The sequence below is a fragment of the Chiroxiphia lanceolata genome, chromosome 1 (assembly GCF_009829145.1).
Source record: "Chiroxiphia lanceolata isolate bChiLan1 chromosome 1, bChiLan1.pri, whole genome shotgun sequence".
In the NCBI taxonomy this organism is placed as follows: Eukaryota; Metazoa; Chordata; class Aves; order Passeriformes; family Pipridae; genus Chiroxiphia; species Chiroxiphia lanceolata.
Window position 1 is genome coordinate 52,087,073 of NC_045637.1, and position 26,770 is coordinate 52,113,842.

Below are 26,770 nucleotides of genomic sequence, written 5' to 3' on the forward strand. Positions count from 1 at the left end.
GGGGCCTATTTCATTAGCAGTTTTCCATAGGCTGCATACTCCTTATTTCAGGTTCAGGAATATGGAGAACAAATTAGGCAGGTTTACTTACATGAGCTGGCATCTTTTCATGAGCAAATTCCATAGAAATGTATCTTTTTCAAATTAGTTTCAAGGATACCAAGATTGAAAAAAAAGTGAATAGTATTCTTAAGTGCTTTTGAGTATTTTCCCTTCTGAGTGTTTTGTTGTCTTTCAGTTGCTGCTCAAGCTTGAGGAAACAGGTTTGGAAACTGAAGGAATTCTACGGGTTCCTGGATCTGCCTCCAGAGTCAAGGTACACACTCGTGCCAGTTTTCCATCTTCTGGACTGCAGACTCTATGTAAAATAATACATCACACACATAAATTCACACTGCACATAAATACTGATGTGTCTAGCTCCTTCTTCTGCCAGTGAAAGGTCAGATTGGTTCCTGGGAACCAATAATGCACAGAACATGTAGTTCATTACTTTCTTTAGTTAGTGTTCTATATAAAGCACAGTCTTGATGTTAAATGCAATTTTTCTCCATGAAACATTGAGGGATCCTTTCAGTTTATCTCTGTCATCCAAAATTGCTATGATCTTATCTCTGTTTTAATTTATTTCAGAAATTCAAAGTTGCTAAACTCAGTGAACATCAGATAAAGATCTTATTCTATGTCTTTTTAACCTCTGTGGCGTTTTATTTCTCATTTATCTTCTGTGATCTTACAATTTCATGTTCCAAGTGAGAGAAATTTGGCATATGTTCACTGCTGGCAGCCTGAAGTACTGCATTTTCACAGGCTGTTTTCGAGCTGTGAACACAGGATAGTTGGTACCCAGTCTCCTGACATTGTGGGGCAGTAATGCTTGCTATTGTTTCTCCAGACTAACTTGATTCTGGAAGCTGGCACAGGCAAATTAGGAAAACAAGGTGTTTTTTGTTGGGTTGGTGTTTTTTTCTGGGCTTAGTGTCTACCTCATTCCCACATTTTTGCTTTTTTTTTTCCCCCTAGGCTTTTTTTGTTCAGCTTTAGGAAACACCTTATAGTTCATTTTACTCCCACTTTCTCATCCTCAAGAAAGTTAGCCTTGCTTTCTGAGGTAGGAAGTCTCAACATTGTGGCAGCCATACAAATGTTGGGGATTGCTAAACTGGCTGGGGCTGGGAATCATAAAAAATGACTGTACATGGAAAAGCAACATTATGTGAAACACACCAAAGATAGGCAGTAGTATCCCAGCTCCTTTGACTCTGTGGATTGATAAAAGTACCCAGTGGCTTGAAAAGTGCCACATCTTGCAGAAGGAAGCTCCTAATTTGCCCTGTACTTTTCAGCTGCCTATTTTTTTCATATGAATGCTTAAATGTTATTTCACACAATCTCAAATCTTACCGACCTCTTCAGGGAGATTACAGTGCAGGGCTGTGCTCTAATTCAATTATTTTCATATTCTTTGTGTACGGTGTACTGTGTATTGTTCACTTCTTATTCACAGTCCATATCCAGGGATCTGCTATAAGGTATGACTTTATATGTAACTCTCTTATACTGGGTGGTAAATTAAACTGCCCATATGAAAGTTTTAAATTATTTGAGTTTTGGTTTCATTTAAGTCTGTCCAATGAGCCAACAAGCAAGAGAGATTTTTTCAAAGCAGATCCAGATTTCATCCTTCAAAGCCTTCATACATTATTATGACATTAGGATTTGAGGGCATTCCAACTTTATTTCGGTCTTGTTTGGAGAAAGAAAAGGCATATGGAAGTGATTAAACGTTACTGTTCTATAAAAAAAGAATAAATAAATAAATAAATACAAGTTTTCCTCCGTAATCTGGTTTGTAACAGAAGTTCCAGTGAACAAAAAATGTATGATGGTCTAGTGTAGGGTCAATCATGTTTAAAAAAACCTGCAAACACATATTTTAGAAGTACTTAAATGCATACATATGTATATGGGGGGTGGAGGGAATTGGGTGTATGAAATATATTCTTACCTGCTTGTAGATAGATATATATATATATATATATAAAATGTTTGTGTTTCAAAGATCTTGCTTTCTCTTTCTGCGGCTTTTTCCCAGTTCTCAGCAGAAAAATGTGGAGTAGATATCTGTCCTCTTGTGCTTTTGATGAGGTGAGGATTTCTGTTCCACATTTCCCAGTCAATTACCAGGAGAGAATTTAGTCTAGGTGTTTGTATGGATTATGTGCAAAGGATGTGAATACAGAGGAAGCTGAGATAGCCCAGATTACAACCAGTTAAATGTGCTAGTAAAAATGAGACTGTAACATTATATGCCAAATCCTGAATGACTTTCTACTTCCTTTTGTGCAACCATTCTACTTCATTATGTGTGACTGTATTTGATATGTAATTTCCTTCCATTCATGTGAGACGTGGTAAACAGAATTCATTTTTAAAAGCTTTTCTGCCTGAGCAGACTAAACTTTTTGCATAATATTAAAGAACATTTGACAAAAACATGATCTGAAACCTGAATATTTGCTACAGATACAATTTTGTCATAAATGGTGTCATAAAAGGCAGCAACAACCCTCCTATGGATAAGACAGTGTTTGGCCAGTAATAATTGTGAAAGCTGTGTTATTTATGGATATCCTTATATTACAATAGCATCCTTCAATCATTTTAACTCAACAATTTTTTGAGGAGCTTGCATTTTCCAAACAGTCATCTGGGTTTGAAGCCAAATTCTGTTCCTACTAGGAACCTTGCTAAGTATTTCCCATTCACACGTGTGTTGAACTCTGATTAGTGACCCTCCAGAACTAAACAGACCTCTATTATGCAGCTTACATAGTAGAACAAGAGGATTAAATGGGCATCTAAAATGGTATAATCATCAATTCTTAGACCTCTCTTGTGTTTTTTGAGTTTTAGGGGTTCGGAGTGGTTATACCTTAAGTGGAGGTTTTTCTGACAGTAATGGTTTGATACCTTTATTTTCCTGCACTTTGACGAAATCTAACTACAATTATTCTGACATAAAATTTCCTTCTAAAGACCGGAAGACACAAAGTTAAAGCCATTTGCTAAAGGCACATGAATTCAAATGCCAACAGTCTATCTAGCAAGTTCACTAGCAGTGAGGAAGAAACACCACTCCTTTGTGATTTAAGGGTCAAAACCTCTGGAGAGTGTTTTAAACAAAAAGAACAGCTGTGTTAAAAAGATCCCGGTTAACTGAGTTTTCTGTTTCTAGTTCTAAGACATTGCACAACATTTTCTTGCTTTAAGATGGTTCAAAGGGGTCACTGGCAGAAACCTAGCTATAGCAAACCAAATTTAGCCTGGGTTGCCAAATATCCCCAGGAATTTGATTTGCTAACCTACTCTTAACTCCATGTGGGTGTAAGACTGCCAGTGGTTTAGGGCTCCCTTAGTTCAAGTGCTGTGCAAAACCTGCATTCTCTTTGTAATGGGACTTCTGAAGTGATAGCAAACTGCTGGGTCAGCAACAATGATTAAAGGCCAAATGTTTCTTTTATCTTTCAGAATCTCCATCAAGAACTTGAGGCAAAATTTTATGAAGACACTTTTGACTGGGACCAAGTACGAAATAATGATGCAGCGGGACTGCTGAAAATGTTTATAAGAGAACTCCCAAGCCCACTCTTCACAGTAGAATATCTGCCTGCTTTCATCACGCTAGTGGAAAGTATGTGGAAATGGAGTTAGTGTGGACTGATCTAGATAAAATGGAAGAGTAGACATTACATTTTTTTCTCTTTCTGAAGTACTGAGAAAAAAAATGTGATTTTTTTCTCTCTCTGAAGTAGAGAGAAAAACATGCCCACTGCAAGAAAAACAGGCCCAGTGCACTGCCTAAACATTTGAATTTTCTGCGAGATTTTGTTTTCAAATAGAAAAAAGTATCTGCATTTAGGTGGTAGAATAAGTGTGTTGTATGAATAACGCAACTGTTTAATGTAAAATTTGAAACCTATGAGTAAACAATGGCTGAGCAATGACTTTCATATAAAGACTCTGATTCACACCAGTTATACGTTTCACAAATGAAAATTTTTGCAAAGGTGAACTCAAATCAGCCCTTTAGCCAATATTGTCTTAGATCTATTTTATTTCTCTTAAGGTTTATGTTGAGGTCAGAATACTGGTACAGAGATAAGTGTGATCACAGAAGGCTTCAGGCAGTCAGGTTTGTTTTCAGTGTACATACACTCTTTCATTCTCAGTACATTTTGTTCATTTCTCTTCCAGGAAGAATGCAGTTGTACCTTGCCATACCTATGACTTCACTGTAAAGTCACTTGAGCTAGTACAGAGTGAAACTCTCAGGATGAAGAATTAATTAGGCAACTTGGTACAGAAAACTGAGGAACTTTACCTAAGATTGCAGCCAAGTTTTCAGTGTCTGCATTAAGTAGTTTACAGGGCAGAAGGAGGTGTCCCTTTCCTGTAACCTTCACATACCTGAGTGTGCTCCCTGAGAGTCCCAGACTGCATGCAGTTACAATGGCTTAGCCATTTGGAGAAGACTGAACAGGAGGTGTCTGTGCAGAATGGAACTATTTTATTCCCTACAACAAATACACAAATATCTAAGAGAAACTAGCTAGTACTGAAAAATATCGGCTTGTTACTATGTAGACAGAATTTTATAGAGCCTTGTCTCCCCATGTGACAAACATCCAAGGTGAAGAGGAAAACTCCACTCATTAAATTGATTTTATATTTTATATTTGGAAAATATAAAATCAACACCTAAACATGCTAGTCTCAACCAGGCACTAGCTGTTATTTCCAGAACTGCTGACACACAAGGTTTTTGAACAAACCAATTGCAGCTGGGATTTCAAAAATATTAATTATTCATATCCTTAGAAATCTCCAAGATCAAGTTACAGCTACAAGCTTTGCATCTGTTGATCATGTTGCTGCCTGAAGCCAACAGAGATACAGCCAAGGTAAGTTCTTTGTTTGCTATCACCTGCCATCTGTGGTGCTTTTGACTTTTAAATGAGACACATTTTTTTTTTCAGAAGATTCACCAGGAAAGAATTCATCCATGTTTTTTATTATCTCCTTGAAAAGATGTTCCAATTCCCTGGCTGTGATTTCTTTTACAAGCATTAAGAAACAGTTGCTGGAGGTACCCAACTGCTGGGTCTCAGGCATCGTTTATTCTGGGGCACCCATTTCAAATAAACATGTTTCTCACATAGTTCACATAGTTTGGAGAAAAAAAGTCCAGTTTCTGGATTTTCTGTATAAAAGAAATTCTTCAGGATGAATTTAAATGAGAAGCTGCCCTCAAAGAGCTTGCCTAGTGCACTCCCAGTATTGAAGGGCTTCTGGAGCGCTGGACCAGACTGGAAATAGTCCAAAGTAAAAATGTGTATCTGTAGCACAGATTTCAGGATCTCATCCTCAGTTGGCTGGCCTTACAAACCCATACCCACCCTGCTGTAATACTTCCTGATACAGACACAGTGGCTACAAGCATCTTGGGTGTTTGGGAGCTCCCAGATCTGACTGCAACTGTGTCCTGACCCTAGGAGACACTGGTTGCATCTTCAGGCTTGTTTCTACATAAAGGAACCTAAGGGAACAAGCTGCCTGGGAGCCTGGGAGCCCCCAGGCTGCTCAGGATCAGGTCCTCTGCTCATCAGGACCATGCAGGTCCCCCACCTCTGAAAGTCTCCCACTAGTCAGTTTACGTATAACTTTACGAGTTCAGGTGCCTTCTTTACCTGTAGTTTTAAATACAGTAATGATGGACAAGAACAACCCTCTTCAAAGCGTCTGGAGGACTTTTAGTAGTGCTCTGTAAAGAATTTTTTTCTGCTACCGAAGTTCATTTTGGTATAGAGCTGCATATGGAAAACATATGCTAGAGGAGTAGTCTTAGTTATTACTAGGCTTTTTTACAAAAATAGAAGTGATGGCAAAACTCACTATGCATCTCTACTTGCTATCTATAATGAGATTTTAGAAATTTTTCCAACACAGTTTCTATTTTGTAATTCTTGGGTTTGTAAAAATGTTTTAATTGCAATGTCAGGGTACGAAGGCAGTGGTTTGAATGGTATGGTTTTTGTGGTTAAACACAGGAGACAGCTAAACACCTTTTGTGGTTTAACCCCAGCCATCAACCAAGCATCATAGAGCTGCTCTTTCATGCCCCCACCAGTGGGATCAGGGAGAGAATCGGAAGGGTAAAAGCTAGAAAACTCATGGGTAGAAATAAAGACAGTTTCATAGGAAAAGCAAAAGCCACACACACAAACAAAGCAAAACAATGAATTCACTGCTTCCAATGGGCAAGCAGGTGTTCAGCCATCTCCGTGAGAGCAGGGCCCCATCGCGCAGAACGGTTACTTGGAAAGGCAAATGCCATAATTTCAAAAGTCTCGTTCCCTCCTTCTTCTTCCTCCCCCAGCTTTATATACTAAACATGATGTCATATGGTATGGAACATCCCTTTGGTCAGTTGTAGTCACCTGTCCTGACTTTGTCTCCTCTCAACTTCTCATGCACCTGCAACCTCCTCACCAACATGACAGTACAGAAAAGCAGAAAAGGCCTTGGCTCTGTGTAAGCACTGCTCAGCAATAACAAAAACATCTCTGTATTATCAGCACTGTGTTCTGCACAAATCTAAAACATAACCCCAATACTGGCCACTGCGAAGAAAATTAACTCTACCCCAGCCACAACCAGCCCACCACCACACAGCTGTTCCTTCACTTCTCCCCCTGCCCAGTGGGATGGATTAGAAAATTTGAAAAAAAAAAATTCATGGATTGAGATAAAAACAGTTTAATAGGGCAGAAAAGAAAGGGAAAATAATAACGATAAAATAATTAGAATATACAAAACAAGTGATGTACAATGCAATTGTTCATCACTGATCACCACTGTTTGTAACTGATGCCCAGCCAGCCCCTGAACAGCAGTCCCAGACCAGTATTCCCACATTTATATACTGAGCATGACGCCATATGGTATGGAATATCCCTTTGGTCAGTGGAAATCAGCTCTCCTGGCTGTGTCCCCTACCGAGTTCTTGTGCATCCCCAGGCTCCTCACTGGCCAGGCAGCCTGAGAAACTAAAGATTACACTTGACTAAGTGTAAACACTACTTAGCAGCAACTAAAACATCAATGTGTTATCAACATTATTCTTATCCTAAATCCAAAACACAGTGCTGTACCAGATACTAGGAAGAAAATTAACTCTATCCCAGCTGAAACCATAACAGTATTGCAAAAGGCCTCATTGGTAGACCCCAACTCTAACCACAGCTGCAATTCATCCTATTCAGTCACTCAAGGAAAATTCTGAACAAACTACCCAAAAGGGAAATGAGTTTCCTTTGACTCTGCCATGCATGTGCAGAAGTAACATCAGTGAATAACAACAGAGCTCTTCTTGTTTTCATCATCCCAAAATAAAAGTTTGGGGGTTGCTGGCAGAAATTTTTCAAATCACGTTTGGGACTGGTGCACATTTGAAGAAAGACTGATCACCCTGGTGATGGTGATATAAAAAGCATTGGTTAGATATATCAAAATGGACACTTGGAAATCTATGAAGAAAGTAACTATTCCCTTGCAATGCCCGTACATCTTTCCTCCACTATAGTATTCAGTACCTTAGTGTAGACACTGTACTTAACTTGCAAATTTGGGATTATGCTCTAAGTGATAGATAATTTATTAATGTGTATTTTGATAGCATTAACTGTGATTGACACAGGTGGTTCTACCAAACAGAGTAATCCAAATTAAAATGCAAAAAACCCCTAAATTTCACCTTTAAGTGCAATTATAGCAGCTTTTGAGCCTGACATGTTGTGCAATTGAAAGTGTTGCATTTCAGAAGCAAATTATTTCATGAGACTCAACAAGTGTTTTTTTTTCAGGCCTTCCTTCAGTTCCTGAAGAAGGTGGTTGCTAATGAAGGGAAAAACAAGATGAATTTGTGGAATGTTTCTATGATTGTTGCACCAAACCTCTTCATCTACAAAGGGAAACGTGCAAACCAACAAGAAATGCAAACAGCTGCCACTACAGCACACATCGTGCGGCTGTTAATTCGGTACCAGGACATCCTGTGGACAGTGAGTAATGTTGGTTCCCTCTTCAGGGCTCCAATACAGGCCAGTATTTTGCTATATGCAGGAGCTCTGCAGAAATCAGGGTAAACTGACCTTCCAAGAAGAAACAGTTGGCTGTTCTTGGGAAACTGGCTGAAGTCTTCTACATCCAAAATGAGATAGGATGACGGATATCTGTGGATTGAGTTACTTCACTTACCTGAGTCATCTATTTTAGCACGAATTGCCCTGTCCCACACCATTGTTTATACATAAGAGAGTGATTTAATCTAGATGTCTAGGTGATATGTCTAAATTTGAGTGAGATTAAATGTCTGTTTAAAGTCTAGCCCATAGCAATATGAGACCAAAAGTGTGTACTACTTGTTGGGCTGCTGAAGGTTAGCATGAAGACTTTGACAGTCTCAGTTGGTTTCCTCAAAAAGGAGGGTATGATGAGGATTGCAAAGACTACCTCCTAATGAAGTTCCTGCAACTTCAAACATCACTAAGAGTTTCATATGGCGTGAAGATCTACAGTGTCACCAAAGGAATAACTGCAGGCTGCTAGAGAGAGCTACAATTTGCCTGTATCTTCTAGGAATAAATAGAATTTCTGCTGCCTAAAATTTGGTACATTTCTAAAGACCCAACAGCAATGCTGGGGGGAAAATGACTATATATTCTTAGATCTGGTTTCCTCCCTTTAGGTCCCATCTTTCCTGATTTCCCAAGTGAGAAAAATGAATGAGGCAGCAATGAACAACAGCAAGAGACAGCTGATGTTTGACAAAGGAGTGAGAAAACTTCTGAGGAGAAAGACCATGGAACGGGAGAGACCTGAAAGACCAGAGGTGTGATAAAAAGATAGTTTTCAAAGGCAGCTTTAATGAGCCTCTCTCCTTTATCTCATGAAAACTACTGGGGGCAGGGAGGAAATTTTGCCATATAAAATTAGCTGATTAGGGAGCTATCTTGAAAGATGTGCTTTGCAGTCCAACGTCCTGATAAGGCAAAGCTTTGGGAATTGATGAGAAGAGGTGAGGAAGGCAGAATGATTTCTAGCAGCCCAGGCTGTAAGCTGTTTACAAACACATGCTGGTTTTTAACCTGTTTCATAAGAAAATGGTTATATGGGGACTGTCCTTGACAGTAATGATCTGTAGATATTCAACAAATGCATGGATCTGTAGCTGAGTTGTAGAATAGTCTGTATTTGGATTAAACTGAATTTATGCATACCCTGCTCCAGGCCACTTGATAGTCTCCTTGCAAGGTTTAGTTTTAGAGCTTTGCATTAACTTCCTAAGTGGAAAGCAAATCCAGTTTGCTTGCCATAGACACCTAAATTGGGTCTAAATGTTAAGCGCCCAAGGAAGCAGTTTGTATTGTTATTCCCTGTATAGTCAGAGGAGAGAGGTTAGTACTTTTGAGGATTTCCAGGGTTCCAGGTGCAGTTCCAGTTTAGGAAAATCTGATAGAAAAATCTTTCTTTGAAGATCTTAAAGCCACCAACTTTTCTCCACTGCCTAGATACGGAGACTAGGAAGTTACTTGAGGTGTGCTGCTTTGATAGACAACTAAAATAAACTTACTTACATATTAGGTTCAACATATAATTTGGGCAACAAAGAATGTTGTGTCTACATGCACAACATATACAGTCCCTATAGCAGGTTATATATAGTATTTCCATGTAGTAACTATCATTAATAACCTGGAGAGAAAGTCTTTAGGGTTCTCCATGGATGTTTAAAAGAATGAAATTCGTGAATTGTAAAAGAAGTAATTAAAGAAATGGTCAAGGACTCTATAGTTGCTGAAGAACAGTCTTGAAGAAAAAAGAAAAGACAAATAGGAAGGAGTGATATCAAGAGATTATAAGAAATAGAGAATGAGCCGCCTAGTGCAGACAACAGAGAAAATGCAGAAGGAAAGGTACAGGAAAAAAAGTAGAAAAATAAATGTAATGTATGAATTGTGAATCCATGCTAATTCAGCTTTCTGGAGAATTTATTTGCCAGCACTGACCAATATATATTGTGGGTAGGATTCACACTGGTGCTGCAAATGGAGACAGAGATGTTTGTTTAAATTGGTGATGTAGACTACTGTGTTGCAAAGTTGTATTCAGCCTGGAACAAACACAGAAAGGCTCTCTCTCCGAGGACAGTCAATTACTGCGGTCATTGCACCTTCAGGAAGACAAGTCCATTGATCGTAGTAATTGGCTTTACATCTAATAAAAATGAGGGTAGCTGTGGCAGGTAGCTGAAATATGAAGGGTAAATTGGAGGTAAACTCTGTTTGGATAACTGAGTTGAATTTTGAGAGCACTTAACACAATCCCCAGGTCTCAGATGTTCTAAATTACACAGAGACAGAGACTGGAGAGACTATTGTGTTCTGCTCGGCATGGTATTAACTGGATTAGAACTGGAATGCAAACCTTGCTAATTGATTTATCCAACATTAATCATGGAAGAGCACATAAGCATCATAGATGATTGTTTGAACCCTATACAAGGTCGAATTTCAAATTAACAGAAACCATATGGTACTTTGATATTTTACTGTACACACATTTCAATCAAGTTGAAGCTATAGGAAGTGGAAACAGAGAACTGGATTTTTATGCCTCAGGAGAATTTCATCTTTAAAAGGAAGAACAGATATTTCTAATAATTTTTATATGTTTTTACGTAAGCTGTTGGCTCACCGAACAATGTTAACAGAAATAACTTAAAATTCAAAGACTTTACTCTTTTGCATTTGCAAAATGCATAAATGCATCATGCATTTATGTGATACTTACCAAGGAGTTTGGGCCTTTGTGTTGCATCTCGCTATACTGCGTCTACACATTTGCATTTGTATGACTGTAAATATGTCTTTTGATTAATCAAGTGAGTGCAGGACACTGATTTTTGCAAGCAACCTCAAAAGAGTTGCAGAACTGCTTCTGAATGGAGCTAGAGTAATATTTGCCTTAGACTTACTCTATTGAATATTGATTTTAGGGAGCTGTCACTTTTCCCCCATACCTGCAGTCTGACATACCCGAAGGGGTGATAAGAGTTTATGCTCCACTGCATTCAAAAGTCTCTATGGCAATTCAGCTCAACAGCCAAACAAAAGCCAAAGACATCCTGGCTCGATTCCACTGTGAAAACAGGTGGGTAAAGCAGAACATTTTGTTTTTCCTGAACGACAATGTCAGAACTATAAATGGATTGTTCCCTTTTCGAAGATTCATTATGTTACAAGAACTCTTTTTCTAATTTAAAATTGCTAATTTATGGTTATGTTGGTCAAAGAAATTTTAACCCCTGATTTTATTATTTTTATTTTACTTAATAATTGGTTCCTATACAGAATCAATCTGCCCTCTGTTACATCACTACTAAAAATGTACATTAAACATATATTTTGTAGACTTACTGCATAGAGAACCCAAAAGAATTGTCTTACACCTGTCCATAAATCTTTAATGCTTTTACTTCTGTAAGGTAATAATTATTAACAGTTATGGGAAATGGTAAATTGTATCTGGAAGTCTTTTCTGTAGTCTTCCTATGTTAGCATATAATTTTGTTCTTTGAATAAATATAATAAAAAATAAATAATATAGAAGGTTTAGTTAACTGTGATGCAGTAATCTACCTCTGTAGCAGATTCAGTATTCTGCAATGGTCCATTTGGTAGAAGTTCCTGCTTTTGATAAGGCAGTTCACAGGGGAAAAAATATCACACTTCTGCTTACCATAGATGGTGGGTGATAAGGCAGTGGTTATAACAGAAATACACACTGAAAGTTTGTTTTTCCATCCTAGCCGTGGATCGTCACAGAATATGAGAGGCCAGATCCAAAGTTTACATGAAATTGGAGGAAATATAGGTAGGTCTCATTTTTGAAAATTTAATTCTGAATGTCCTTAACCTCCTAAAACACCTCAGGGCAGCACTGTTTTTACACAGCTGGGTCACTCCTACCCTCCAGTGCATTTGGAGGAAAGGAGCCTGACCCAAAAGCTGTTAAAACAAATGCCATGATTTATTACAACTCCAGCGTGACTAGAGGGGCACCCCACAGGAGCACCCCTTACAGTCCTGCCAAATTTATCTGACCTTTTGCTTACCTCTCTCATAACTCATCATTTTTTCATGGTTAAGAGATCCTTAGTCTTCCTCTTGCAAGCACATTCCACCTTGTTGTCAAGCCTTTTCCCAAGACCTATTTCTTCCTCAGTGCACTGAAGTGTTAACTTCCGTCGAATAAAAAACACAGAATTGAGAATTCACCTCCCTGTACCTATGTGTGTTCTATACTTACACTAATCCATGTGCTTTATTTAGATAGCAAATTCTTTGCAGTAGGGCGTTTGTCTTCTATGTTTCATGCAATCCCACTTCTTGTAATAACAACAGTGGCTTGCCCCACAAGTGTCTGGCCTGAAGGTCAAAATTTCATATTGCACAATCCTGGCTCTCTTCTTTCTCTATTCCTACCAAAATTCTGGATGTTCTGTTCAAGTCTGTTGTCAGCTATCTGATTAGATTATTCCTTATTTCTTCTTGATTAACCCCAGAAGAGTTTTTGTAAAGTTATTACCAAATATCACAGACTTACTTCAGCAGCAAACAAGAACCAGTTTTTATTACTGATGACACACAAAGCTAAATTGGATTAGTGACTTTTTTTGCCTGGCTTAACAGGATGACCAACTGATGGTAAAAAAGAAGAAGATCCTAAAAGCCTTATGAAACAATCCCAAATATTCCCACCACACTCTTTCAAAAAATCAGGATGTTTAATTTGCATCTTCATTTAAAATTATTTTATTGTCTAGATACTTCAGGGTACCTTAGTCAACTGATTAGGCATTAATTCATTTATATTGCTTTCACTTGAATAAAATCGTTAAGACCCCAGTGACCTTATAAGTAACTGTACAAAAATTTTACCATAATCCTTTGTCTCACAGCAATGTAACTTCACCAGTTAAATGACTTCATCGCCCCACATAAATGTAATATAGTCCAACAAATCAATTTAACTCTAGAATTTATTGCCTTATTACTCAATTAAGAGGCACCAAATGCCTCATTCTGGCAAAGGCAGCAGGGACTTCCCAATCACCACCTAATGAAACCCTGAAACAGCCTTAGGAGGACTTTTTTTATTTATTTTTTTATTTTAACCAGCCAAGTGGCAACTGCCTAAAACCTTGATATAGTCCCTGTATTTCTTTGCAAGATCCCATCTGGATGGGAACACATTGTTTACAGAGCTACCTTTTCAGCATTTAAAAATAGTGTAGCAACAAAGTCAGAGAGTCGTAATTCCAGCCTAGTAAATTCAAAGAAATAAAAAGCCTCATAACATAGCACTTACAGTAAGAGTGTTGTTAATGCTTCTTAAAAAAACATATTTGTTCACCATTTAACTAAATGTCCATAACTCGATGTAATGCAGGTCATCTTGCTTGGAAGTGAAAGTGCATTCATGACTCCCACAGAATAAAATCACTGGCAAATTTACCACAGGCCCTCAGTGTGTCCTGGCAAGATGTTAGTTGGACACACCAAATTAGGCTTGGTGTGTGCAAGTCAGAGAAACATTCAAAGACATTTAACGAAGCTCTGTCCCAATGTGCTCAAAACATCCTATAATTCACGGGTTTTAATTTCTGTTTCAGGTCAGCACTGCTTGGATCCAGATGCGTACATGTTAGATGTCTACCGTGCAAATCCTCAGGCAGAATGGGTGATAAAACCAAAAGCGAGCTGAAGCAGAAGGCTGCAGTGTACTGGACAAAAGCCAAATGGACAAGAGATGATGCCTGTCATTTTAAGAAGCTCTTGCAGAGACAAAACGGTAGCTACAGGACATCATTCCTTCCTACTGTACTGTCCAACTGATGGTCAGCACATACTAATTTTGGTATTCCAGATTCTGATCATCAGAAAAATATCACATCAGTTATACTTTCATATGGATTACACTTGTGCCAGTTAGCCCAGGAATTGAGGAGGACAGACCAAGGTACGGTGTGCAGAAAACAACCTGTCACATACAAGTTGTTCATTTCCTGACCTGGTGTTAGAACACAGATTTTTGAAAATAATCCAGTGGCATCAGAGGATGAATGAAACACTACCTACCACAGTGTAGCACAGAAGCACCACAGAGACATTCAAGAAGAGAAGGTACCTGTCAGATGTGGAAGACAGGAGCTCAACATGCAGCAGTGCCAAGATACAGCCATGTGACAAAACCAAACCTTTCTGCTGAAAGTAAACCTGTACAGTGTGCATTACTGCAATAATTGTCTCTCAGTCACTCTTCATGAGTACCTGATACTGGGGGTGGGAGGCAGGAGAAAGAACTACTGTATAGACAGCCATACTGCCTAATGTGTACCACTGTGTTACATATCACTACCAGTCTTCCAAAATCGTCTGTCTGGATCATGTAGCTGTGTGCAATTGTAATGCCACAAACCATTCTCTCCTTCCTTCCTCTGTCACACACACAAATTTCAGGAGATAAATGCTAGGTAAGAAGGGGCATATGACCCTGGCTCTGCCTTTTACTTGATACTCTCAGAATTAAGTCTGTGTAATGCCATACTATAAGATATGTGTTAATGGTGCCACTTACAGTCACCACTTGTTTTTGTCAAATATTGTACTTTCTTATTTGTAACCTAATTATTTTTATTTTGTTTATTTTAGCTTTAATATGTATGCAATTTTTATACTATTCAGCTGCATTGACAAGAGAGATCTTTGTTCAGGTCTTGGAGAAGAAAAAGAGCTTCCAATGAGCAGTGGGATTTAATAATTTACACATTAGGTCTTCAAAACAATAGCCAAACTAGGCCCAGTCATGCTAGGGGTTTTACAAATACACAGAAAATTGCAGCTCCTTTTACAAATGACACGCAGTCTAAGAAAACACAGGCTGACAAGAGAACAACATGCTGCAACTGCCTTGGAAATGTAAGACTGTGTCGAGTTTGTAGCTAGTCACAAGGGCAAGCACTGTTCTTCACCTAGTCATCTCCTTTGGGGCTATACTTTGCTGAACTAAAGCATGTTTGTTGAGCTGGGAAATCACAAATCTCTGGGAAAGAGTAAGTCTTTTTTTCATCATTGTCGTATGCAAAAAATGGGAATTAATACCTTCAACTGCACTGCAATATCTCCATCATTAAGATGATGATATTGCACAATGAATCCCCCCACAGCCTGAGCAGTGGGTTTTGTTCCTGACCTGGATGCATGGATAAGGCAGAAGCTGTTTATCATGTAGCAGTGTAAAAGTGTTCTGAACCAAGTCCTCCAGGTGAACATAAAGGACGCTGTCCTGCAGAGGAAGTCTGTAACTTGTGATGCTCTGCTGAAGCTGTGCAGTGAGGACCTGAACCAGAAGCAGGGCTTCTAGAATGTGCTAAGTTAATCGTGTTTTTCAGTAGTTAACTTTCTTTGTTAGTGATCAGTGAAAGAAATCAACATTGAATTAATAACTTTACCAGCAACAATAATGTCTACAGAGGGCAGATCCTGTCTTCTTTCTTACTTTCTTGATAAAAAATGATAACAATTTAGCAACATAATCCTTTCATTTTCTTTAAAACAGTGACATTTTAAACTTTCCTGATGTTTTGTTTGGTTTTTTGTTTCTGTTTTTGTTTTTTTCCCTTTCTTTTTTTTCTCAACACTAAATGGAGACAAAGCTGCAGCCAGGAAAAGAGCAGGACAGTTGTGTTATAAAATACACTCCTTATTTTGACAACTATTTTTTATAAGTATACAAGAGATAGTAGATCTGTGGTTTGTTTATAGGACTAAGCATAAATGTTTTGTCATGTGTTTTGCCCCCTATACCCTTTAGTTCCCTCTGTGGCAATGGACAACTCTTCCTACTTATGCTGCCCTTTTCTTTCAGCTGTAAAGCAGGACAAGTACGTTCCATATAAAGGCAACATGATAATTAGTTAAATTCTACTCTCAGATGCAGTCAAACAATTCCCTGACCAAATGAGGAGTTACAAACATCCATGTGGAAAGGATAAACTTAGCAAAGGTGTTTTATGTGGAAAGTGCTTTGAATACTAAGAGCATCATAGAAATGCTAAGCATCACCGTATTTATAGCCAATTAAAAGAGGTTCTATGACTATACAGAAAGCCTAAACATTAACAAAAGCATTTGAAATGTCATAGCAAATGACCTAACTTTCTACAGTACTTTCAGACAAATACACTGACCTCCTCCATCTTGCCCACTAACTTCAGTCTGTGTTCTCAATGGCCATGCAAGGGAAATTACAGAGAAGCCCTGTGTTCATGCTGTAATTTGCTCAGCATGTTCTGGACCTCATCAGTGTTATTTCTGAAATAGATCTCCGTGCATTCCGTACAGAATACAGTGGGTTTTTGAAAGACTGATACCACTTCACAACTTATAAAGTCAAATATGATGTAATAAAATCCATCCTGTGAGCATTTCCTTTATGCTAAAACTGCCTATAACTTTATAAGACACACATATTACCAGATGAACTAGATTCTGCGTACAGTGCCCAAACTATAGCGTGGCCAAACACCTCCTGTCTCTGAAACAGAATGTCAAAATTCCTTTTTGATACAAGTGGACCTAATGACCCATGTGTACTGTGCTTAATGCTGTTCTACATTAAGCTGTTTTGTATTGTTGTGGTACACTAACTTGATTTCATATGCAGCAGACAAATGGAACAGTCTCAATGACATTTTGAAATACGAGGTCTCAAGTTTAGGCCTTATATTTCAAGATGCTGGTGGAGGCATGAGAAATTTTGTTCCTCCTCACAGCAGCTGAAGTCAAAACCAAGTTACAGTAGGATTGTCACCTAACAGAAAGCAACATATGTGGAAAGCTATTAATAAGAAAGTGGTAGCAAGCAGGGAGAAATTTATTCAAATTCCAAAGATGCTTTGAGCATTTATTTATGTACTCCATGGTTCTACAAAGACAAGCATTTTGCATATCAACACATAGAGTATTGTAAAAAGTAGGCTTTGGAAATAGACTGGAATACTCTAACCTGTTTATGCAGCTAATGTCATTCGAATGTGTGCGTGTGTGTGCAAATGTGTCTGTGTCCATGTGTAATATTAACTACCTCACTCTGCATTTTCCAGGAAAAATATTTTGGCTTAGAGGTTTACTACTCAAGAACTTTCTATTCTCAGTTTCACCTCTCCACTAGTCTTATCTCATTGACAAAATGTCTTTTTCTGTGGGACAAGATTTGAAATTAAAAAGAAATATATACTAAAATACATATTTCAGGAAATTTTATCCAAATTGTGTTGCCTAAATTACTGCTTGTAATGTGAACCTTATGAGATCAGATCTTGGGTTTAAATAGACAACAGATACACACTGTGTTTCATTTTTATTTTTCAATGGCTTTCTATTAATGTGTGTCTTCTCTGGAAAATAATACAATGCCACTAATCAAAGCAAAGTGTTTGTGTGTTTTTCCCTTACAAGCCTCATTACGTTCTGTGTTTTGTTGAAGTACACCAACATGTAAGTGTATTTGTACAGCAGAGTGTGTCCACTGTATTGTACCCATGTCAAAAATAAAAGCATACCAACAAAGAAAGCTCTTCAGATCTAAACATGTGGTTTTTTTAGATAGAAGCAGAGGACAGAAATGACAAAAAACAGTGGTGAATCTGTCTTAAAAGCAACTGTGTTGTTATAGCACCTGTACAGGTAGCTATACAAAGGACTGTGTTCTGCCACCCTTGCTTAAGTGGAGGAGTTCTTCGCTCCAGGAGCTCTTCTCTTGGACTGCCTCGATGCAGGGTACAAAAGGACACTACTTTGAATCCTGCCTCATTGAAATCAATGGCAAACCACTTTGGGGTTTCCTTTCAGCCAGTATTTTTTTAACTAGTATGAAATACATAGAGCAAAAGTAACTCCAGAAAAATTGTAAAAGTGCATAGTAAAAGTCAAGCAAAATTGTAAGGAGCAAGCAAAAATACTGCTGGTTCAAAGAGGAAAAAAAGGAGATGGAAGCGACTTGCAAAGAACTATGTTTATTATAGATGTATATTAAAGTATGAGACAAGTTTGCCAGTGCTCAGTGATCTGTCCAGTTGATGAATGAATGTCCTTACTTGAGTCAGATTGAGCACATGTTCCCCAAACCTGGATCAAAAGGCACTACTGGAAGACTCATTTTAGAGAGGCAAGCACAGTAAGAAAAGGCAAAGGCAGAACTGCTTACTGGCCTGTGAATTAGGAATTGCAGAGCACCAGAAGTGCCTCCCTGTGTCCTGTAAGAAATACAGTTTTCCAAAGAAAGATGCATTAGTTCTAGTTGCAAAAATGCCTGGTATTTCCCAAATCAGACCCATATTGTTTCTTCACCAACACAACATTTCATGCTTGTCTCTGTGCTATGGAGTTGCTGCTTGTCCTGAAGCTGATTACATGAAAGCATAAAGAGCTACATAAATCCTCCTAGATTTATCTATAATATATCTATAATGTATCTATAATGAGGGTCAGAAGTACTGGATTTTAAGGCAGAAGGAAAAGAAACTGGAGCTACCATATAAAGTATAATGTAGAAAATTCTATTGATGAGACTCTGAATCTGAGACCTTCAAAATTACGCCTTTAGTCAGTCTCCTGCTCCCTCTGCTGGACTTTATGCACTTAACACTTCTTGCATCAGAATCATAGAATGGCCTGGGTTGGAAGAGACCTTAAAAATCATTTAGTTCCAGCCTCCCTGCTGTGGGCACATTCGTCACTTCTTAGCCTGTCAGTTCTTTTTCTTCTGACTGAAATGTATGGACAACTGAACTACATGAAATAATGCACAGTTTATTGTAGTTTTATTTGGTGGTCCAAAATAATTACCTTTTTATAAAACAAAAAACACACAATAAAATGAAATACTGTCAAGTAATCAAAAGAAAACATACTGTAAACACTGATTAATAAAAATTCCCAAGAGAAAAATACGCAATTAATGCCATTACATTGTGGTAGAGGTATTTGTTGTTTAAAACCTTTTAGTTAAAATGTAGACATAGAGCTGATTAAAAAAAAACAAATGACCTGAGTTGGAAAACAACCAGAAAAATCAAAGAGATGCAGGCTCTCACCAATTCTTTTCATTACAAAATGAGAATGCAAAATAACAGATCAACAAAAAAAAACCTCTCTCAGTCCAGACGGGCTTTGCTACAGTTCAGTGCTCAACCCCAGGGCAGGAATGAGGAAAGACTCCACGGAGGTCAAAAGCTCTGCTGAAGTCAAACAATTCTGCATGTTGGCTCTTGGTCAAAACAAGGTTCCTCAAACAGCCACGGAATGAGCTCTTGCTCGTGAGGCAGTTTTGCTTCACGTCAGCTGAAAAAAACCCATGAAATACATAGAATCTATTTCCAGTGAACAGAAACAATACAAAGATCCAGGTTATTAAACTGCTTCTCCTCCTCCCTCTAAAATGAGAGATAAAACCAACACCCGAGGAGCACCACGTTCTATTCAGGTTTGGACGATCTAGGACATACCAATATGAACAGTCTCTGCTGCCTTCAAGCATAAGCCATGCACTGGGGTAACTTGTGCAGAGTTTGCAGAAATACTATGTCCCAGGGGACAATGGGAAACGAGAGGGGAAATCAGAGGAGAAAGCCATTCTATATAGGTGGTTTTTAAGTTAAAATCAAAACTGGCAGAATATGAAGCAACAGCTGAACTGTAAACCATCTCGGACTCCACTGGCAAAGTGGGGTGGGGGTGGAGGGAACACATGTTAAGAGTCACTCTCATGAGAGTGAGAGCAAGAGTGACAGAAGGGAGGGGGAATATTATTGTACCTACCAGGATAGCCTCCAACATAAATGGGATTGTTCGTATCAGCAGATGTTGACTGGATGTAGGGATTATCAGTTTCAACCAAATTCCCATCAATCATCAGTGAAATGTGATGTTTGCTTTTGTTTGCTTGAAGCTTGTGCCATTTCCCATCACACAAATTATTTGTCCCTCTTGGTTCATATGAAGCTGTTATTCTGCCAGCTCCATTGTTGACATGGAATAAAACCTGCATCAACAGCCAGATGCCAATAAAGATATAAAGTAAGAATATATAAACTAATTTGCCTAGATAAAAGCACAATCATGCCAGTATAGAGACTTCCATTTTAAATGTTTGGCAGTATGCAAAGTAAATGTTTATTCTGATGGATAGAGTGTAACCTTTTTGAAGTGTCTTTGAAGAGAAAGAAGAGCGAACTGAAAGCGCTTGTCATTGCCAATATATGTATTGATTTTTTTCATGTATTTATTTTTCAAAGCAGTAGACATTTCCCCAATTCTGTGGTGAGGATTAATATGCAAATATTAACTGAGAAAGTATGTCCCACAGAAACAGTGGTATTTAACATTGTCTCTAGCTAGGAAGCTTTGAATAAAAAATGAGCTATTTCTGAGAAAACAAAATACTTAGGAGCAATCAAGTATACATTTTTTATGCGAGACATGACAGGAGAACTGTGTATTGATTGTTAAAAGGTTTATGGAGTATCTGGCCAGTAGAAGTAGAGAATGAGTTAATTGCTCATGAATATTGAAGAAGAGATTACAAAACAGTGTGCTTAGTACATGCAATAATGTTTCTCAAGGACAAGTGTAGCTTTATGGTAGAAAAAGTATTAAGCTACAATAAAGATATATATTTGGTCTAAGATACAAGGTACATAGTACAGGAGGTCAGAGTGGCTGCACACTGATATAAATTACACTAATTAAAAATCAAAAAAGATCCAGTGACTTTGTTGTTGCTCATTGCACATTTTATCATATGATGGCAATGAGAAACCTTGAGACTGAAAATGTCCCATACTCATTCTGTGGGGAGTCGCCTTCATCACATTTCACTGGTATGTATTTAGTGCATTCCAAGAGTTCTAGCCTCCCTGTTTCAAGCAAACTTTGTGAAATGAGTGTGCCAGCACAGTGCAGCCTACCTTGCCATGTACAATCTCCAGTCCAATGGCATCAACCTTAGCACTGCTGACCCCAAGAAGAACACCATGCACCGCTGTCGTACGGAACTCCAGTGTGATGTTCACATCAGACCGCACTTTGTAACCTTCTCTGACTGAAAAGAAGATAGAAGCTTCTAGCAGAAGACTTGTAACCCACAGTACAAAGTAAAATACATAGATCGGCATTAAAAGGTCTAAAAAGCTTGTTAATTATTCTGCTGGAATTTGACCTTGCAGAACCTCTGGAAAGTAAATTTTCCAAAGTCATAATTCATATTTTATACTGGAAAAAATAAATTCCCAAATAAGTGGAGTTTTTTATTAATTCAGATTTAATATATTCTGTCTCATTTGTAAGAAACAGTAAAGAGCACAAATGTAATCCTTCATGTTACTTCACAAGTCTTTTGTCTCCATACCCTTTTACAGACCTTAACATCAGGAACATGGATATTCTTAGCTGAAGAAAGAGGTAGTTCATTTCTTTCCCAGTGCTAAAAGCATTAGCTCTTTCATTTGGGGAAGACAGTCCTTTGCAGAAATGACCACTTTTGCATGTAAAGGACTCAGTTAGAAATACACATGCAGGGCATGCACTTGCTGTGTGAGGAGTCAATTAACTGCACACAATTCCAGCAAGACCTAAAAAGTGTACATTTACATTAACATTAATTCAGTAAGGTACTATTTTCATTTAGTGATACTTACCAAGAGCAGCAAAGCCACTTCCATCAAAGAAAGTACCATCCTGCACTTTTACGTAGCATTGATTCACAGCAAAGATGGAGACAGGACTCTCGTTGTCCAGTTGTTTGCTATTAATTGTCATGCTACCAATGCAGGCAGGAATACTGTGAGTCACCTAGGCATATGGAAATACAAGAGATAATGTTTTTTATAAACGGCTGCAATGCTCTTTTAGTGATTCACCTGATATTACTGCAGATAAAAAATTATCTGAATAAAACACAGCAAGATCTAAAATAGTTACATAATTAAATTTCTATTATTATATATAATTATGTAAGGTTACAAACATACATAATGTCTTAGAGTCAAAATAAATAGCTTAGAAGCACAGTATACACTCTCTATAACATACAAAAAGGATTGTATTCACTTAACTGTGAGCAGGGATGCGCCTAGCAGTTAGACATTCCAAACATGCTTCAGCAAATTAATGAGTAAATCAAGATTTTGTATGACATTTTGCGAGTTCTATTAGGCAAGATTCATCTGAATTTCTCACTATTACTATTTTCAGCAATTGCAGATTCAAAGTATTAAAAACTTTGGTACCAAAATGTCTGAGATTCTAGGTCATGTATATGTGTTTCATATACTATGAAACACAGAAGTTCATACTCTTTATCCATTTTTAACAGAGAGATTGGTAGAAGATATTATTAACACACAAGGATACAGTCTCTAGCTAGAGTAGTTAAGCCACAGAAAGCTGGAAAGATTTACCTGGTAAAGGGTCATTACTTTCTTTGTTGCTTTTTTTCCTAAATACTTTTTTGCCCATCAGAGACAGGATACTGAATTAGATGGGTTTGATGCAGTATGCTCATTCTAGTCTTGCAAAATGTCAGAGACACCCCACCATCCCAAAACTTCTTACATTCCCAAGATTCTTTGGCACGTAGTCTAAGGGGAGTCCTCCCACATAGAGCTTCCCTTCCACATCCAAAGTGCTACCATCTCCGAGAGCACTGACAGCTACCAATTCCTGTCCATCCACAATGATAGTACCTTTTCTTTTAATGTATTCTGTCTTTACCTGGAAAAAATGAAAGCATGAAAACATGAATCAGTAAGCTAAATCAGTTATCTAGTCATCATTTGCCACAGAAGTAAGCATGACAATATTTTAGTTGTTTGATTGCTTTGACATACTGTTCTCAGGCACCCCTTGAAATTCATCCTGAGGCTGAGGCCATTTCAGACTGCAACTGAGCAGCTAAACAGCTTCCTTGCTTCTCAAAGTGTTCACAATGATTGCATATGGTCCTGCCTAAGCTTTTAACAATCATTATTTAAAATTACTAGTTTATTGTCTTAGGATAGAGGTACATCATTGAGTTTGAAGAGAAGATTACTGTGCTGGTCTTCTGTAATTACTGTGTTGCCCACCAGCTGACCCATCTCAGCTCTCTGAAGTGCAAACTCCTATGCTGTAATATTAAGATGGGCAGTCCTAAATTTGCTATGACTAAAAAGCTTTCCAGTTCCATCCATCTTGTTCACTCATGTCCCTGTACCCTCCTTGCTCTACAGCAATTGCTTACATGCAGCTGAGGGACTTGATTTGAAGTCAGCCAGCCATTTGCTCTTCTCCATTTACTTTTAGCCCCACTCAGAATCTTGATTAGGTTCAATACGAAGTTTCATGAACATTTGGGGCAGCAAGGAGATAAAGCTGTAAAGCAGGGTGGTATGGGCAGAGGGCAGAGAATGGAAAGAAGTGGTGCTTCTTTCAGGATCAATGCAGATTGGCTGCAATAACCTCCAACTGTGAAGTGGTGTGACTCAGCCTTAATCTCTGAATAAGGTAGAAGATTGTGCTTTTATGTCCTGGGTAGTAAAAGCAGGTCAGCTCTTGCATGGAATCTGTTCATGTCTTATAATGTGGATAGTGTAGTATGAGCTTTATGTGAGTATATTTAATTTTAAACATGCAGCTGAAATCCCAGAACATTCTTCCTTTCCAGGTAGGCAGCAGAGACTAACTGTGATATCTCTCTCCGACAGAAGTTCACATTTGCTTTCTTTTTATTAATTCTTGCTGGTTTTTCTTCTGCTCATCATGTATGAAAAGCAAAAATAACTCTGCTGATTCCCAAGGCGCCTAGGAGAGTTGGCAGCTTTGTGTCATCAATCACTTTGTCTCACAGAAGCCACTTACTGGAGTTAAGGCTTCATGTGTGGGTAAGGGAGGGGAAGCTTAGCAGGATGAATATTGTCATCCTCACCTGCCTTTAGGAGAAGTAATGTGGTCAGAGTTACTTTTAAAATTCATGCAGACATCACAGTCATTTTTCACAAAGAAAGCCTGAGTCAGCAAGCAGATGGGCTGCTCAGAGGAACTGGACCAGTAGAGACTGACATACAGTCTTTGTTCAGAAGACCCTGAATGCTATGTGGCACCTGAAAGCTGTAGCCATAGTTTCTCCTCAAACTCTCCTTAAGCCAAGTCCTCCCCCTCCAGCCTCCATTCTTTTCAAATGTCTCCCTTTCTCATGGTGCCTCAACCAAGGAGAGGAAAGACAGTGCTTCCCTGTTATCACTACCCACTGTGACATGCTCAGGTATTAAGCAATAAGCTGGAGAAAAGTGAAACTGCACCCACAAATCTTTCACCCTGTCACACATTCAATTGCAGGTCTTTGGTGACACAGTGCACGGAAAACTTTCTGTGGAAAATGTCCGAGTTTTTACACCTCTCAATCAGCTACTTCTCTGTTGCTGACCATTATTACATATTTAATTTCTAAATAATCTGAGATACTTGATAGTAGTTGGAAGCTGGAATTGATGTATAATTAATGAGAATTTAAAAAGGAAATAACTATCACCAAATAGAAGTTTTCTGAATGGTTTCACGATTGGGTTAAAAACCAGTTTGCCTCTGCAACAGAGAAAGCATACAGGAAAGGCAGGGGAAAACCATATCAATAACTCCAGAGAGAAAATGGAGCACAAGAGATTGGTGACTACCTACCGTATGCCATTTTCCATCACTTATAACAGCAGGGTGAAGAGCTACTGCTTTTCCTTTGCCTAGATCAAATGAGAAATGGAGTTGTCCCCCATAAAGCTGTAGGGCTGCATAATCAACCTGGTTCTGGTGAGCCATGTAGTAAATCAGGCCACTGGAGGCAAAGGTTCTGAGATTCAGCTGGATGGAAAGCCTAGACAATAAAATTTCATTGTTACTGAAAAATATTTCTTCTTCAGTGAAAAAAAGCTTTTCTGGAGGCAGAGAACAGCCTCAACCAATTTATTATTATGAAAGGAAATTTATTTTTCAAAGGCCAGAAAAGTAGGATTTGCACAGATACCAAGGAATCATGAACTATAATGTATTTCATAATAGAAATCAGTGTTGTACCTGTCAGAAGTACAAAAAGTGCTTGTCACAGGGTGAGCTGGACTTTAAGAGGGACAGGCTCAGCTGTTTGTGACTACAGACTTCCCTATTGCCTCAAGAAAAGAACACATTCCAGGATAATGTGATGGCATCCATTACTACTAGCCAGGCATGCTGGGATATAATGGGCAGACTGAGAACAGAGGGAGGCTTGAAAGGCAGAGGAGCTGACTGAGCCATTTATTATGGAGACACTAGGTTCAGAGTACATGGCATCAAACCTCTGCAATGTCCTTGTGTTCAGTAGCTATAACAGAAAGGCTGGAAGGAAAAATCACTCTTTTCTCATTGCCTATGGAGACTTCCTGAGTTGAAAGAAGCATATACAAGTGACTTTAAGGCTATGTTTTGGAGACCTTGTTGGGAGCCTCTCAAACAAGTAGAAGAGGCAGAGAGGCTATTGCACCTTAAGTCTCAACAAAATGATTCCTCTTAGTAGTCTTGTCTCCTTCAAGTGCACTTTCAGCAAATACAGAGGAGAGGGCGAGATGTTATCTCCAGCAGTCAAAGGAGTAGGCATGTATACAGAGATATGTGGAAAACAGAAATCAAATTACTTACAGAAGGTACAGTGAGGCTCTTAAGTCTGAGAAGAGAAAATAATGCAGAACTCTGACCAGGAGTTAATAAACTCATGACCATTAACCTGGGAAAGACATGTTAGTTACATTATGATGGTTGTGATACTTTCTTCCATGAGAAGTCCATAGGAACCTGAAGTGAGGGCCATGTTCAAAGCTCACAATGCAGTGATCATTCATGGAAACTGTCACTGCACTTCTTGTAGCTCAATACAAAATAACACTGTGTGCATGTGTAATTCATGATATACTCACTTCTTCCTGACAGCAGATTGATTGAAGAGCAGTGTCAAGTGGCTGCCTTTGGCAAGTCCAAACTGATGGGCACCTTGAACATGATCAGGTAGCTCATCTTTTACACAAACTACCTGTTAATAAAAGGAATTTATTAGGAAGAATAGTAGCAAGCGCTGACCAGCAAGTGTTGAATGACAATGTGCCCATGTATAACTTTGTAAGAAGCAAAACTGAGCCACAAGGTAACAACAAAGTATACAGCAACATCAATCAGCTAAACTCACAATCATTCCAAGCTATCTTCAGGCTCAAAAAAACCTAGTTCTAATGATTAAGCTATGCCTCATAGACAGCACTGTCTTTTCTACTGTGAAATGTCTGTAGTTTGAGAAGTATTCATTCACTGTTTGTCTTAACTGATAGGCCTTTTGATAACAAATGCTGGAAAACAGAGTACAATTTCCGTGTGAAAATCTTATGGACTTGGTAGAAATATTTTCCCATTTAATGAGCACACAGATAATGTTATGATTTGGGGGATGGAGAATTGAGTAACAGAGTATGAGCCAAAGCCATGCTTTAGCTCTAAGAAGGACAACTTATTTCTTTTTATAGCCACAGATG

The 26,770-nt window shown here is 38.4% G+C and overlaps 2 protein-coding genes across 3 annotated transcripts in view; one reads left to right on the plus strand and one right to left on the minus strand.

Annotated features, from left to right (window-relative positions):
* ARHGAP28 (Rho GTPase activating protein 28) overlaps positions 1-17,413 on the plus strand; it is a 76,187-nt gene extending 58,774 nt beyond the window's left edge. For both annotated transcript variants that reach the window (XM_032700551.1, XM_032700561.1), the window contains exons 8-15: positions 239-316; positions 3,532-3,694; positions 4,882-4,964; positions 7,926-8,123; positions 8,810-8,953; positions 11,120-11,274; positions 11,933-11,997; positions 13,799-17,413. In XM_032700551.1, coding sequence (XP_032556442.1) covers positions 239-316; positions 3,532-3,694; positions 4,882-4,964; positions 7,926-8,123; positions 8,810-8,953; positions 11,120-11,274; positions 11,933-11,997; positions 13,799-13,890 — 978 coding nt within the window. In that variant the 3' untranslated portion in view covers positions 13,891-17,413. The remainder of the gene's footprint in view (positions 1-238; positions 317-3,531; positions 3,695-4,881; positions 4,965-7,925; positions 8,124-8,809; positions 8,954-11,119; positions 11,275-11,932; positions 11,998-13,798) is intronic.
* A 1,257-nt stretch (positions 17,414-18,670) lies between these two features.
* The window catches only part of LAMA1 (laminin subunit alpha 1), a 107,234-nt gene continuing 99,134 nt past the window's right edge, over positions 18,671-26,770 (minus strand). Inside the window, exons 57-63 of the mRNA XM_032680816.1 lie at positions 26,165-26,277; positions 24,900-25,089; positions 22,800-22,958; positions 21,884-22,037; positions 21,155-21,288; positions 20,007-20,229; positions 18,671-19,529 (exon numbers count right to left, since the gene is read on the minus strand). Of these exons, the coding sequence (XP_032536707.1) occupies positions 19,369-19,529; positions 20,007-20,229; positions 21,155-21,288; positions 21,884-22,037; positions 22,800-22,958; positions 24,900-25,089; positions 26,165-26,277 (1,134 nt within the window). The 3' untranslated portion in view covers positions 18,671-19,368. The remainder of the gene's footprint in view (positions 19,530-20,006; positions 20,230-21,154; positions 21,289-21,883; positions 22,038-22,799; positions 22,959-24,899; positions 25,090-26,164; positions 26,278-26,770) is intronic.